At 47.1% G+C, this 15,653-nt stretch overlaps 1 protein-coding gene across 1 annotated transcript in view; it reads right to left on the bottom strand.

Moving 5' to 3' along the window:
• Positions 1-15,653, bottom strand: part of HAAO (3-hydroxyanthranilate 3,4-dioxygenase) — a 955,259-nt gene that overhangs the window by 401,650 nt on the left and 537,956 nt on the right. The window contains exon 4 of the mRNA XM_078649691.1: positions 15,125-15,231. Within this exon, the coding sequence (XP_078505817.1) occupies positions 15,125-15,231 (107 nt within the window). The remainder of the gene's footprint in view (positions 1-15,124; positions 15,232-15,653) is intronic.

Raw genomic sequence — 15,653 nt, 5'->3', positions numbered from 1 at the left:
TCCTGTAAACTCCTGACACCTCTTTGTCATATCCCTTGGTTGCGTCCTATCATCAACAACCCATTTGGCATACTAAACTGCGAATTAAGAATCGTAATATATATTGGAAGACTTGGCTAAACAAAAGGTTTGCATTGGATATCTTAACTTCTAGTTGAGGCTCAACCCTATCCTCTACTGATCTTCAAACTCAATTTTCATTACCATCAACATTTATACCACAATATCAACTTTTAAAATCATCCCTCAACCAATATCTTCTTGCATTATCCGTTACTTCCTGCCCCGCAAATTATGCTACACTTTTTCCATTAATAGACAATTGCGCATCTGCTACTACTATATACAAATCCTTACAAATGCCTTCAGACAAAATCAAATCAAATATTTAATTGTCCTGGGAAAAGGATTTAATGCAATGTTGGCCAATTACTACATGGGATAAGCTATGGCTTAAGCTTCACAAACCGCACATACTGCAAATACCCTCTACTTTGTTTACCATTGTTTGTTATTTACCCCGGTGACTATAGCATCTTTTTCACCAACCACACCTTCTACCTGTTAGTCCTGTTCATGCACAACTGCTGATTTAAAACACATGTTATTTGATTGCTCCCCTATTCATTAGTTTTGGGAGCTGGTCTGGACTCAAATCAATAAGATCTTTATTGTCAATATTCCTTTTTCTTTAATTAATGTGTTTAGGTATTTTGTCACCTCAGTGGACTCATACATCACCAAACTATAAGTTGTTAGATTTACTGTTAGCTTTTGCTTTTCCTCTAATAACCTCAAACTGGAAACAAGCTCAAAAGGTTACATTTAGGTCATGGTGGAAAGCTGTTGTTTTCCTCAAAGATTAGATAATAACTATGTCTCTTCTGTATCACTGGCTATAAGGGGAGACTTCTAATTGCTCCCATTAATTATGTACATATCCTTTTCTGCCTAATCTTCAACTATCATTATTACTGTATTAGATGAAGCCCTTGTTATATTATTAGAAGATATATATAACTTTAAATCAATAGCTATGTGATTTCGTTTTTCTTATCATTATGTCTATGTTTTTTTATCATTTATCACATTCTATAACCTTATTATAAAGTAGTTGTATATTGTTCCCCTTCTCTCCCTCCATCATTTCATATTTTGTATTTTTAATCTTTACACAGCATGATATTTGCACACTGTATGTTTTTGTTAAATAGGACTTATTCTAAATCACTGTATTGTTTTTCATTTTTGCTGTTGTTAATAAACTCAAACTTAAGGACTCTTATAGATAAGCCCCACAGAGTGGAACATTGGTTGAAATATAATCTTTTCCTTGTATGTATTGATAAGATTACTGTTGTTTCTTAACCATGCACAGAACATTTTACGCTATTGCTTGCATTAAATTTACAGTTAATTGTGGTAATACTGTGGTTCACCTTTTTATGTAAATGTGTGTTTTATGTTATCAAAACGAGAGGAACTGGGAGCACACATACTCCCTTACTAAGATAGCTAAAAATAATGGATGCAGTTCCTGTGAAAAGGGGTTGGTGGTCAGGTCAGTGGAATAGCGTCCAATTGGAGGAAGTGTCCTCACGCCCCCAAGAGATGCCATGCTTCATCATTTAGACGGGCTCCCGCTAAGGAGCTCTTTGGGGAGTTCTTTTTGATAAAGCCGTTGAGTGAGTGAGGGTGTGTGGGTTGTGATAAGTAGTAGAGTGGAGTGATAGAAGTGATTTTAAAATAGATTTTGTGATGCTCAGTTTACTAAACTTTATTAATGTGGCTCGCTAACCTAAATAAAAACATTGTAGCTCCTATTGGATATAATGGTCTTATAGAGCATGCGTGCTATAAAGATTGCTCAACATATTTCTTGCCTCATCCAGCCCGTAAGGGGTCTATTGGCAAATCATCAGGATGAGAAAGATTATTTTTCCAATTATCTTACACTGCTGAAAGGCTGGATGTTCCAGTTGTACAAGTTGATCGAGTAACCAGCTGTGCCGTGACTTACAAGGTTTTATTTCACCTTGTATCTTAGAGCGACATGAAGAAGTGGAAAAGGTAGGGAAATAAAATAAAAGTGACAGTACAACACTTAGGACAGACAGATATTGTTTGTTGAGACAGAATTTCATGTTTAATTTTTTTTTTTAACGTACTTTCAATTAGTACCCCTTAGCAAAGTTACTCACACATGCATACTCATGTTGGTCTGATTGTTGGCGATTAGCGATAATGAGGTTGATGCGTGGGTATGGCCCGTACTGTATGGGCAGTATCAGTGTGTTACCACCAAAGGGGCTCAATGCTGGTTGTATTAAATATTGAACAGAAAACAGCTCTCTGTATTATTCCCCCTTCAGCCCAAAGTTATTTTTTTGGAGCTGAAGAGTTCTTGGAGAAGTATCTTGGAAAAGCATGCACAAAATGTGCATGTGCAAGCACGCATGCACAAAAAATTTACTGTGCTTGCACTAATAGGCAAGCTGAATATGGAGTGTGCCTTATGCAGAAGGGTGTACAACGTTTGCATGTGCGCACATCACATGTATTTTTCCTTGATATTGCTCGTATTGTCTGTACCACTCCTCTGGGTTGTGCCAGTGAATGGTTTGCAGTTTTTCAAGTCAAATTAATTGTTATAATGGTGTCACGGAAAAATTTATGTTTTTTTAAAATATTTCCCTAAATGTAATGATTCATCTTCCAGCACTGGAGTTTCCTAGATACATTTCATCCATGATAAATAACAAGAAATCTAACATGCATTTCATGACTACAGTGAGGAAGCAGTTCATTTCACTTCCGCTTCGCTTGTAGTAAATAATGCCTGTCTCACTTCACATTCTACCCTTTCCATGGTACATACATGTGATGACGGGAAAAACGTACTTTTAGTGTGTCAATACGTCACTATGTGTAATGTATTATTTGTACTCGGTGCCCGTGCCTTGCTGTTACTGCCAGTCCCCTCTAATCCCTTGGACAATGGCTATAATTCCTCCATCTGTGCCAAATTATTAAATAAATGTAACAATCTGTTCCTCTCATCGCAAAATACTAATGCGTTAATTTAAATATGGACGCTTCAGGGCGAGCAGGTGGCTTGATTCAGAGGGAAATCATGCCCCTCGTCCTTTAACTGTATATTTAACTGTATATTATATTTTTTCAAAACTGCCAATACATTCAGAAACTATGTCGATCCTGAGAAAGCTGCGAACACAGACTTCCATTTTACGTAGCCAAGAAAAGAGGGGATACAGTTCTTTATTGAGGCGAGATGGAGGCTAGCTGTAAGATAATGTAAAATGGTGGAGCTGCAGTATTTGTAGCTACTTATTGTTTGATTAATCAAATTCATTACAATCTCATGAATAACACAGACTCATTTAAAACATAGCTTTAAATACAATGTCTATTAGAAGCTGGTATGACCATATATGCAGCATTATTATGAGCAACGTTGGAGTGCAAAGTGCAGTTCTTCAGTGTTCCAACCCGACAGGTAAGTAGAACAAATGTAAAACAAATGCATATAGGTGTTAATAAATTGTACAAATTGTCTGCAGTTCATATAACCACATGATTTCAGAAATTCAAAGTTCTAAGCCCATTAAATTATAACTGGACCTTGCTTGGTAGAAAAAAACATGTGCAAAACATTCACAAAACAGTTGAAAATGTGCTGAGGTATATACTATTTAATGATTGTCCATATTTAACCCTAAAATAACACCAATTCAACAAAAAATGCAGTGACTTAAAGGACCTGGAAAATAATTAATTCAGCTAGTAGGCTATTAACGAATAAACAGCAAAGTCATCAGGAAGCATGTTAAAGTGTAAAGCAAAACACTTCCTGTGGTGGCTCTGAAACGGACAGTTTTTTTTGAGCCTCAGCCAAAAACTTGACAAACTGGAAGATGAGTGAAATAGATGTGCCAGATAAACATAACATCAGAGCTTGCCGACATAGTCTTACCCCCTGCTTCTAAGAAAAAGGGTCTCAGCAAAAATCTGACTGGAGTTTATAGATTTGGACAAACACACACTATATGCAGTAGTTTTATCTCCTTGTAGCCATAAAGCCTGCTTTTACTGTTTGGCCAATCATGGAACCATACTGAGGTCCCCTCCTTAGTTGGAAAAACACCAAGTCTTAGCCTCAGGAATGCATCTAACATGTATGGAGAAACATGTGTGGTAAGGAAAGGCTGGATGCCCAGCATTTCATAAGAATTGATAAGTGACCAGGCATGCTTTTCTGCTGCAATAGGTCCTTTGACCAATTGGAATGAAAATAGATTTGTCGATTGATTCACACTGCGCTTGAAGCAAACTGCAGTTATTTGAGCAGGCCAATGATTCCTTAGGCCTAAGGCTTGGAGGCACTGCATCATATAATCTGGCGTTGGCCGGTATGGGTAGAGTTGGTGATTGCTAACCAGCACATGTTGGCAAGCGATCCTGTTTCCGATGAGGCCAGAGAATAGGAGTGGTTCAAGAATGCTGCATGGTGAGCTAGATCCTGCCTACAAAGACCAAACTCTGGTCTAATCTGGGCATGGACAATATATGTTGGAATCCTAAAGACTGATTGGGGCCCAACGGGGAAGGGGGGGGGGGAGGCAAAGCACCGACCAGAGACTCAAAATGTTGGTGTGATAAAGGCCGCTTTATTGGAAGCAGGTGCACCTTACACAATGAAAACCCTTGGCCTGCGCCGTACAAAACTATGCCTCACTAAATATGCAATTTCCTGACAAACCCCCCACCCCCTCCCCTAAACTGGTTCCCCCAATCCACAAGCAGTAAACAATTAGCAAAAACGTAAATGTTCCTCTCCACCTGTCTAAATACTTTATTGTGCTTGACCTACCCCCCGATAATCCAAAACATATCTCTTTCACTTCCCCCATATATTAGGAAGAACCGCCACTCGAAAGACGTGCTAATGGCTTTCGACCCCCCCTAGGACTCCTGCACTTTCGTGTATCTGCGCCCACCAATGGCCTGATCCAAAGCCTCCTGCCAGTGTACCACATACAACTCCATTCCGTACTGCCAGGTGTACCCCTCCTCCCAGAAAATCCACCGCCCGAGCCTAATCTCCGAGCGCTCCATCCTTTCACAACCTTCTTTCTCCTCAAAAAGCCTTCATTTCCCTATAAAGTTCCTCCGGGCCTATCTATGGCCGCTGGCCTCTCAACCCCCCTCCAAACCCGCCTATGACCTAAAATCCGACCACTTGACAAGACCCCCGCTTACCTGCGCCGAATTGCTAACAGGCCCCTCTTTACTTGTTTAACCAACGCTAACCCTTTGCACGTTACCCAGGCCACGTCTGACACACTCTCCCCTTTTCCACCTCAGTCAAAGTCGGCAATAAAGCATGCCAGCGCCTGCCCCTCTTCCTTGCCACTGACCATGAAACAACCTGCCATCCAATTCCAACTTCCGAGTCCGGCGCTTGACCCAGTCCCCCTTTCTGCTTGCCTTATAAAGGAGTGTTCACCAAATAGCTCTCCAGCGCCTCTGCAATTGGCCCCGCCCCTGCACCTGAAAAGACACACCCGAGAGAGGCGAGAAATGTTTACTTCATGTCATAGCTTCACTCCCCTCCCCCCCTGCCTGACATACGCCCGCTCACAGTCTGACCTCCAGGGCCCGAGGCCTTCCCCACCCTGACGCACAGCCTCCGTTGCCGCCCCACTCCGAAAGAATGCCTCTGTAACGCCTTCAGGTCCTCACCCATACACCATAGGGCGTGCCGCAGGACCCCCAAGCACCCCCGCCGCATACACTCTGTCACCTCCTCCTCGACCAAAACCCCGCCCAACCATCCAACAGCTCCGTACCTCAGTCCCCCGCCGACGGCGAATCGTCACCCCGCAAACAAAAAAACCCCGTCCATCAAATTCAACCTGAACCGCACCACCTGCTCCTGCTGAAGCCACCGGTCCCCTGCCTCTCTGCTCTCTACCACCGCAACTCCTCCCCTGTTCGGTCATAGGCACACCATGGAAATGCCCCAAGAATGCCTGTCCCAACCGATCCCCCTTAATCCCCGCCGACAACCGTAGTCAATGATGCGGCAGCGTCAAACCGGACAGTGTCAGACCCAAACGACGACGTTGCCATCCTCTTGTCTTCCGGCAGGCGTGCATCCATGCCACGGAGTCGAGCTCTCTACCAAGGAATGACCGCACCGAACTGGGACCGCGCTTCCTCTCTGGCGCCCGGGGCACCCCCGGGTAAACCACAAGGCCCGTAAAACCGTCCAGCTCTGCTGGCAGTCTGTTGAAACCCGCCCGTCCCACCAGAAAGAAGTCATCCAGATAGTGCGGTACCAACCCAGAGCCTGTCTGCCCGGAAAAAGCCCACTGCAAAACGAACTGAATGTCTCACACATCGCACACGAAATCGAACCTCCCTATGGGAAGTGCTGTCGCCCCCCATGCCAACATTGCAGCCCCCCGTCCTCTGGCAGGTGAGCTTCCATGGCCCGGAGTCGAGCTCTATACCAAGCAAGGACAGCACCGTCTGGGACCGTACGTTTTCTCTGGCGCCAAGGGCACCCCCAGGCAACCCACGAGGCCCGTAAAACAGACCAGCTGCCGCTGGCAGTCCGTCGAACCCAGCCGTCCCACCAGAAAGAAGTCAACCAGATAGTGCGTCACCGCCTGCGCCTGTCTGCCAGGAAAAACCCCCCACTGCCAACAGCTGAATGGTACACACAGCGCACACGACATCAAACATCCCCTGGGCAGAGCTGTCGCCCCCCATGCCAACATTAATGCCCCCTCCTCCCCTGGCAGGCGTGCTTCCCTGCCCCGGAGTCGAGCTCTATACCAAGCCAGGACAGCATCGTCTGGGACCGTACGTCTTCTCTGGCGCCAGGGGCACCCCCAGGCAAACCACGAGGCCCGTACAACTGACCAGCTGCCGCTGGCAGTCCCTTGCACCCTGCCGTCCCACAGAAAAAAGTCCTCCAGATCGTGTGTCACCGTCTCAGAGCCTGTCCGCCAGGAAAAAAGCCCACTGCAACAAAGAACTAACTTGCCCAATCCGCGCACGCGAGATCAAACCTCCCATGGGCAATGCCTTGAACACCTTTTCAACACCTCAGTACTGCCCCCTGCCCCTCATCTTCTCTCCTCACTGGTTGATCCCCCATCAATGCTGCTTGTCCCCCCCCCCTGCATCATTGCTGTCCCATTGACGCCTTCCCTGCCACCCACCCTCCTTGATATGTGCCCCTTCCTACTACCCTGTCCCCCCACTCCCAGGCTTCCCTTCACCTGAGATAGCTTACCAGGCACAGCACCCAGGAGAATGTGTCGCATAGCTAAACACCTACAAGGTCCCAAAGGTGAGGCCTATTGGCTGTGCCAATGCTTGTTAATGTACAATCACCAAACCAGCAAGGCTGGCACATTTATTCACCTGCCTGTAAAGAGGCATTTTTGAGCTTCCTTGAGTCGTGTGCAACTTTCAGCTTTAACCCCTGTTACGGCCAGCTAAGCCTTCAGTCGATGTTCAAGAATACATTGAAAATGGCACAATAAAATCCTTTCTAACAGTAATCAGAAGTAGTATTACCATGGGATTGTGTGGTAAGAAAAACAAGAAGCCATACGTGCAACACGTCCTCATGCCCCACTCCCTCGAACCCTCATCACCCCACTCGATTTTAGGTACCTGTCGACTGTGGCCATTGCATGAATGATGTTACTGCTCTAGTGTTATGGTATAAGCCTTCTGCTGAAGGAGCCCCTGTACCCTTGTTGTCATAGACTCGACTCCTGGTGTGCCCAAGCGCCTTACTCTGACGAGGACAAAAAATTGATACTAAATCAACAGCCATACCCTTCTGTTAAACGTGGAAGAGAGCGAGCAAAATATGTCATGGTACTAACTGACATGTTCCATCCCGATATTCCCGGTGGGCCAGCTACTCTCGGCGCTCCCAGCCATGGGCATACCTGAAGCACCCTACAAAAACAGCTACTCTGCTCACCCGCCCCCTTCCCGCCTCTCCCCCTCTTCCTCCGCATCCTCACATAGTCCAATGGCATCAAGGCCTCCTGCCCAGCACCGGGCCCCTCCTTCCACTCATCCCCTCGTCCCGCCCCTTTCACACTATCTCACAAAGAAGCTGAAACTCTCTGTAAGCTCTAGCTCATAACCAAATGCGGAAAATCGACAGCATGGACCTCCCACTTACAAGAAGGACCGACCGACGGCCCCACCCTTTCCGGGCAACGCAATTAGCAACTGGAACTCCCTTCCGCCTCCGCTTCGAACCACCAACTCCCCCCGGCCGACAAAACTGACCTCCAGTACTCCTCCTTCCAGACACTTCCAAATGAAATGCATGCCCCCCACTATTACCTGCGGGCAGACCTTTTAGCAAAATTTTCATTCTCCGTGACCATGTCAGTGCTGACCCCTGTGTGTGTGTGTGGTCCGTTAGGCTGCCATAAATGCGCTAACACCCCTTCACCTGTGCTCGACACTCCCAGTAACAAGCACACGTCACCAAGTCCCAGGTACACACTGTTCGCTGCCCCCACGTAACCCGTGCTCTTGTGTTCAAGTGTCCTCCCTTGATTGCAGTATCATGCCACTACTTGCTGCTTGCCCCTTTTGTAACCTGCCATTCGTTCACTTGTACTGCTCCCATATCAGGTCCGTTCCTATCTTGAAGCGCTCCGACACCTTCAAGTAAAGTCTGCGCCATCCAAAACGCATAAATAAGTAAGTAATACTCAGCATCTGATCAACCGCTTCCAATCTCCATCCCCAACCCCCGGCGGCCGTGCTGACCCTTCGGGGGGGGGCGCACCGCCCCGCTTCCCCTCGCGCTTCCAAGAACGGTCCCTCGTGGGAGCGCGACCGCCCATACCAGGCAGAGCCGGCCCATCCCCTCGGTCGAGTGGGGCCGCATGCTGCCCTCCCGAGCGCCAATCTCCGCCTCCCTGTCCAGAACAAGAGGTGTGGTCCAGCAAGCCGGGGGTTAAACTCCCCCCCGCCCCCAAAAGCTCCCCCTTCCGCACCTGTCATGCTCCCCCCCGCAACCATCGTGCCTCCCACCCCCCCACCTGCCCCGCTCCCGCTGGCACCCCACCCCCCCTCGAAGGCCTGCCCTCCCGAAACGGGCCTCCCCCTACACACTGTCCGCCCCCCTCCCCCAACTCGTACCCCCCTTCGCACACCCGGTGCAACAGCACCCCCCCCAGTCCCGCCCTCCCACCCTCCCCCAGGCTCTCAACGTCTGCCCCCCCGCACCCCTCAGCCCGCCCCCTCCTTTTCACCATCTACCGATTACCAGATCCGGAGTGGTAACATATTCATAGCCCCCCCCCCCAGTGTTCCTCAGTACCGCGCACTTAGGAAAGTGCAGAGGCGAGCCCGGCTTTTAAGAGCCTGGCATATTTGGGCTAGAAACGTGCCTGTCCCCGTCATCCATCACTGCGCATCCTCACGTCAGGGCCAAGTAAACGCTGATAATCTAAGCGATAGCTCCGCTGTCGCCGTCATTACCGACATGCCTGCTATCGAAACCTTTGAAGGCATATTAAACCTAATGCGCTGTCTAACGCACAAGGAAAGCCCCGACGTACCAGATGGTGGTGTCCGTGCCAAGCTATCTGCCGCTTAGGCTCAGCCGCCACCACCCGCGATGAGCTCACCCCTTCCCATATGCCCCTCACCCCGGCCGCGTTCCTACCGCACCGCCCTCTCGCCAGGCCCTGCGATGCCCCCACCCACCCACCTCCTACCTGGGGCATACACACAGCGGCACCACCGCTAACCCGGCCGCCGCAGCATCGCCAGCGGCGCGCCGCAGAGGCCTCCACCGGCCCTCCAGGACCCGCGGTTCGGTGTTGCGCGCCGTCCGCCTCCGCTCCTCACGCCACCGCCAACCACGACTCCCAGCACCAAACAGGCCCCATGGACAACCAAAGGGCGACCCTGCCCCCCCACGCGATGCGACCACCATTACAATTAAATTCACAAAACCTTTTATCCGCCATCCCCCGCCCGGCTGCTGTGTCACAAGTCACCAAAATGGTGGCCCATTACACAAAATGACCGGTTTTAAAGGCAACCAGCCCACAAGCAGCCCAAAAATAGCCAAACCCCAGCCCAAGGCTACCAGAACAGCCCAAAACCAGCCGACGTACGGTGCAGGCTCTAGCCCCCCCTTCCCCGGCCCCAAAACCCCCGGGGTGGCAGGCCTCCCGCTGGTGGGCCGCCCCCCCAAAGCCCTATTTTACCACCTACAACTGTCGCAGGTGGAATAATTTGGCATCTTTCCCTCAAAAAATAAATGAGCCATAAGTTAGGGCTGGAATTAAGTTTTCATTATATTTACAAGACTAGCAGCCCGTCCCGACGTTGTCCGGGAGCAATCAGGCTTCTGGGCCCCCGCCCGCCCCGACGTTGTCTCAGGCTTCAGGGCCCCCGCCCGCCCCGACGTTGTCCGTGGGTCCCCCGGAGCGCACCCGCCACTTTCAAGGCCCCCAATGAGCCGCACACGTGCCGCTTCACCTACCTCAGCTGCCGCTCCTCCCCGCCTGTCTGCCGCTCCTCACCGCCTGTCTGCCGCTCCTCACCGCTCCTCCCCGCCTGTCCGCCGCTCCTCCCCACTCTCATGTCCGCCGCTCCTCCTCGCGCTCCTGTACGCCGCTCCTCCCCGCGCTCCTGATGTCAGCACACACGTCGCGGCTGGTGCTACTTCCAAGGGACTACTTTTTTTTAAATCGTAAATATTTTAAAGAACGTATATTTTATTTTTTATATAGCCTATGTCCATCTGCAGACCCTGACAATTACAACGATGTATCGGGTGTTTGGATTGGTGCTGTGGTTCCTGAGTTTACCCGCCTCAAAGGTTCAAAGTTCTCTCTTTATAATAGAAGTATAGATGAGCATAAGATGAACATGCCAGTTTGTAATGAAGAGCCTTAAAGGTGTTAGTAACAGATTTAGCCCTGAGTAAATCCAAGTGGCTTCTGAAAGAATTTTTGCTTGTCGAACATGATGCAAAGGTACTTACAGCTTTTAACTGTTTCATTTAGTTTCCTTCTTGAGTACCAGGACTGTGATCTAAATGGCAATATTTCATTTGACATGACCTAAGTTTTTTTTATATTAATCTCAAGATGGTTGGCTAATGTATATTCATCAAAAGAGTTGATTAATTGTTGCAAACCTATAGGTATTTAACTAAGTAAAACTGTATCATCTGTATATTGAAGGTATTTTAAGGGATTGTTAGACAGCTTAGGAGGGTGAGACTTAGATGTGTCCAAAAGTTGATCGAGGTCTGCCATAAAGAGATTTAAAAAAAAGGGAGCGAGAACACACCTCTGTTTGAACCGTTTGATGGTTCTATTCTCTGACTGAGAGATGTTTCATCTAGTCCTGGGCGGGGCTCGCAGAGTTTCACTCAGCGGAATTCTACGGGGTGACTGAAAAACTCAGAGAGATTCTGTGGAGTTCTGCAACCTGGGGGAGTAACTTGAACGTAGGGCTTTATTTTGATGTGTATCACAGAACTGTCAGCCAGGGGCCTCAGCGCAGCACATTTGCATTTACTCCATTGAAAATAGGCAATGTAATCATAATAACGTAAGGAAAACGCTGAGAATAATGTATTTCATTTCACACGCTGCACCCTAAGGAGTAGGTTTGTAAAACTGCCTGCAAACAATTTCAGATAGTATGTCGACTGAAAACAAGGGCAGAAGATAATATAGCCATAAAATACTTGTCCCTAGTAAATGCAAACTGCAGAAGTTCAAAAATAAAGCCCCAGAACATGAAATTATGAGGTAAACATCTAATATTATTAAAGAGTAAATGTTTTATATAGCACTTCATTTTACAACTGCGATTATTCTATTATCCTACTTAATGGTACTGTCGCAGGGATCCTGCTCTCACACAGAACTGTGCATAGAGACTTGGAACCTCAGTGAATTAGGGTGTGCCAAAACTCACCTTAGTACCCAAAATCCCCTACCAGACTAGCAATCAGTGTCTCATTGGTTCTTACAAACCCCCAATGTTTAGACAACCCAGAACATGGACTTAGAACACCTCAGGTAACGTGGAACACATGAACACTCTTTCGTTATACCAACATATCAATCCAGAACGAGGAGTAAATGAAGACATGTGCAAGTTTGAAATGTTTATTTCTAATGCAGTGTTCTCAAGCGCAGTATCTTAGCTAATACAAGCAAACATATTATAAGAAACAATGTTATCAGCATAGTTACTAGTCCATAAAATACAAAGGGAGAAAGCATGTTAAAATGCTAGAGGGAAAAAGGCTAAATAGCACCTAAGTCTTACCCTCCCTTCCTAGTATATTATATTATATCTAAAGAAGGTCTCTTTGGGTTTTAGAAGGGCGGCCCCATACCTCTGCTCCTAGTGGAAAGGGATCACATCATCTTCCACCAGCTCTCTGCATGCGAAGAATCATCAAGTGTGTGTGCATGATCTGTGCAATGCAATATTAAACGCGCCTAAAGCCAGAGTTGGCCGCAGCGGCATATATGTTATGTCTAGGACGTGCGAAGATCAGACCTCACAACAACCACTGTGTTGAAATAACCTTGAAGGCCTCGGCACTCACTGTACAGACATAGCTTACCAAGCAAAGCTGATACAATAGCAAAACATATTATTCTCGCGTGAAGCAAAATATTCTACTAGGCTCAAAGCTTTAATAACAATATGTGCTGTGTGCAGAAGCAGCAGAAAGGTAAAATGGCGTTTAAACTCCTAATAAGCTCATGCTAACTTAACACAGTGTGAAGGCAAATCATTTCTATATGACAGTACTCAATAAGGAGGACACCCTTACCTTTGTTTTGCCATGTGATGTACTCAGGAGACATTTCGTCTGAATTACAGAGTTGTGTGATCACTATTTCATAATTTATACCCATATTAACTGCTGACTTAGCTAAGGAGAGGAGAAAACAATTCCCCAAATGCAGGTCACATACTTGCTAGTTGTGTTTAGTGAAGATGGTGGATAAGCAAATTGCAGTAAAGTGCAGGGTTGGAGTGCAGGCGCTGGGAGATATGAAAGAAAAAATAGTTCTGAGCAGACACGCACCGGCCGGAATTCGGGCCAGGTGTAAGTGGCCAAATACCGAGTGGTAACGCAGAAATTTGCAGAATTTCTACGTTACCGACCGGTTTTTCGCTGAGAGCAATGTAGATGAGTTGAAACCTACTTGCAAAATAAGGAATTCCATATTTTTCTCTTGCATTTGGGAATTAGAAATACCGATTCCTTAAATGCAATGTAAGTAGCACTAAAAAACGTGCACTTCAGCCTTAAGGAATCACTAATTACCAACAACTTCAAGTTGGTGGTAAGTAGTGATTTCCTTTAAAAGAAAATCCTACCTACATTCAATTTAGCGAGTCCTTAATAGCGATTCAGTAAAAAATTGCTATTAAGGACTCGCTAAATTGAATTTACCTACATCTGGCCCCTAGTCACTCACCATCTCTTTGCGCCACTTGTGGAACTGGTCCCACAAATCCTTGGCTACTAGTTGCACCTTGGGTTCGCTGTCCATCTCCTCCTTGAGCGGCCAGAGGTGCGTGGCCACCTGATGGCACTGCCTGCTTCAGCTGCCCACACCATTATAGGCATAGTAAGGGTGCCCGGCAGAGAGAGGGCCGTCCCGCCATGGGGCAGTGCCAAGGCAGGGAAGAAGGAAGTCAAGCCCCTGGTGGGGCCAGGAAGGGGTGGTCGTAAACCATGCTCATCACATGGGAAGGTTGGATCATGCATCAAGATGTTCAGCCACTCCAGACTCTGGGTTGTGCAGCAGTCACGTAGTGCAGGGTGCATGGGTCTCAGAAGGTCATCCTGAACCAGGAATACCAAAAGCAAGTGAAATCTGTTGTCTCACTACAATCTGCCCCAATACATTGCCCGGACAGCTCACACCTCTTCTCTTAAATGTGCAGCTCACTGCAGGCTCCTGCCTTGACTACAGCAGGGTGAGTACTGTAGTCCCAGGCAGTCCGGAACACTTAATAGGCTCTTTCACCCTCCCAGCCCAATTGTGCAGCTCTATAATCCGTAGGTGTGGTTGTATGAGGTGGGCGTGTGCTAGCAAACTCCTCTATGCAGCATGGGTGGAGTTTTAGGTTTACTCTGTGCTCCAAGCGGAGCACGGAGCATCAAAACTCTGCTAACTCCATCCACAGAGTGAAATTTACCACACACCCTTAATTTCATCCCCCATCTTCATCTGAACCCAAGTGTTCATATAAAAGTATATTATGAGGTCCAGAAATTTTGGTGGTGCACCCCATGTGGCTAACTTTTGCCATAGCAAATCCCTGGGAAAGGTGTCCAAGACTGCTTTTAAATCAATGAGAAACATGTAAAGTTTGTGTTTCATTGATATGGCATACTCGGCCAGGAGCATCAGGGCGAGCAAGTTAGAAGTAGTCGCCAGGCCCTAGCGAAATCTAGTTCGATTCAGTGGAATAAAATGTGCTGCAGATGCCCAGGCTTCTAGCTCCTCTAGAGGGCAAGAGGCAAAACCTTTTGCCTCTAAGTCTGTTAGGGCAATTAAACTATAATGTGTAGGTGATTCTGGTGTGCCGCTCTTATAGCTAGATTGCATGATACTTTCTTGCCATGACTCTGCGACAGTCTTGGTCAAGATTACTTTATAATAGAGGAAGTCAACACCAGTGACCATAAGTTGGCCCTTAAGATAGTGTTTGGCAAGCGGTTTGGACCCGGCACTCCATTACTCCTAATTCGTTTAAGGCATGCTGATGTCTCTTTCTGTTCAAGCAAGATCATGGTGAAAGAGAACAATGTTGAACACCTACTGGGTGCCATGATGGGGCTCTGCTGTTTTCGTAGTGCCTACCTCCGTCTTCACCCTCAGTTTTACCTGGAGATCGATTCCTTTGCAATGTCTTTGGATCAAGTCTTGACTACCGACTGGGATCCATACAAGTAGCTTATATGATCATCCCAGATATTAGCCCTATTTCCGTCATTTAGAGTTGCAGTAAGTGCACGTGGTATGAAAGCATGCCTCACCTGAGTCCATCCATCTCCGTTTTCAGCCTCCGCCTCTCTACCACAAGTCCCACAGTGTTTGTGTATCTTTGAGGAGAATGTGGAATCCGAGCTGGCAGCAGGAACATCTGTCCAAATAAAGTTTATGATCTCATTATTTAGACTGCAACCAACAAGCCAAACAACATCAATTATCTAGTTTTCTTTTCATAAAGCAGTCCTTGATGTGTTGCTGCATGCTTTTTTCCACTGTCAACCAAAGCCTCCATTATTACACTCTAAGCAACCAAGTCTTCAGACAGGCAGCCTGTAATTAAATATCAACCAATCTGGAGCTGCAACAGGGGGTGTGCCATAAAAAATCCCCTGAATGGGACCTGGGGACTCTGCCAGCAACAGCTGTATTCAGCTGTATGATGTTTAGATTTCTTATATTCAACTGAGTAGTCTAAGTGCAAGCAAATGAGTGCAATGTTTAATATCCAGGGACATTTACATTTCATTGAATCAAGTGAAATCATTTGTGACACCCCAACTTTCACAATGCAAA

The sequence above is a fragment of the Lissotriton helveticus genome, chromosome 6 (genome assembly GCF_964261635.1).
Source record: "Lissotriton helveticus chromosome 6, aLisHel1.1, whole genome shotgun sequence".
Classification (NCBI taxonomy): Eukaryota; Metazoa; Chordata; class Amphibia; order Caudata; family Salamandridae; genus Lissotriton; species Lissotriton helveticus.
The sequence above is the reverse complement of the archived record's forward strand: the minus strand, read 5'-3'. Positions and strand labels throughout refer to the sequence as shown.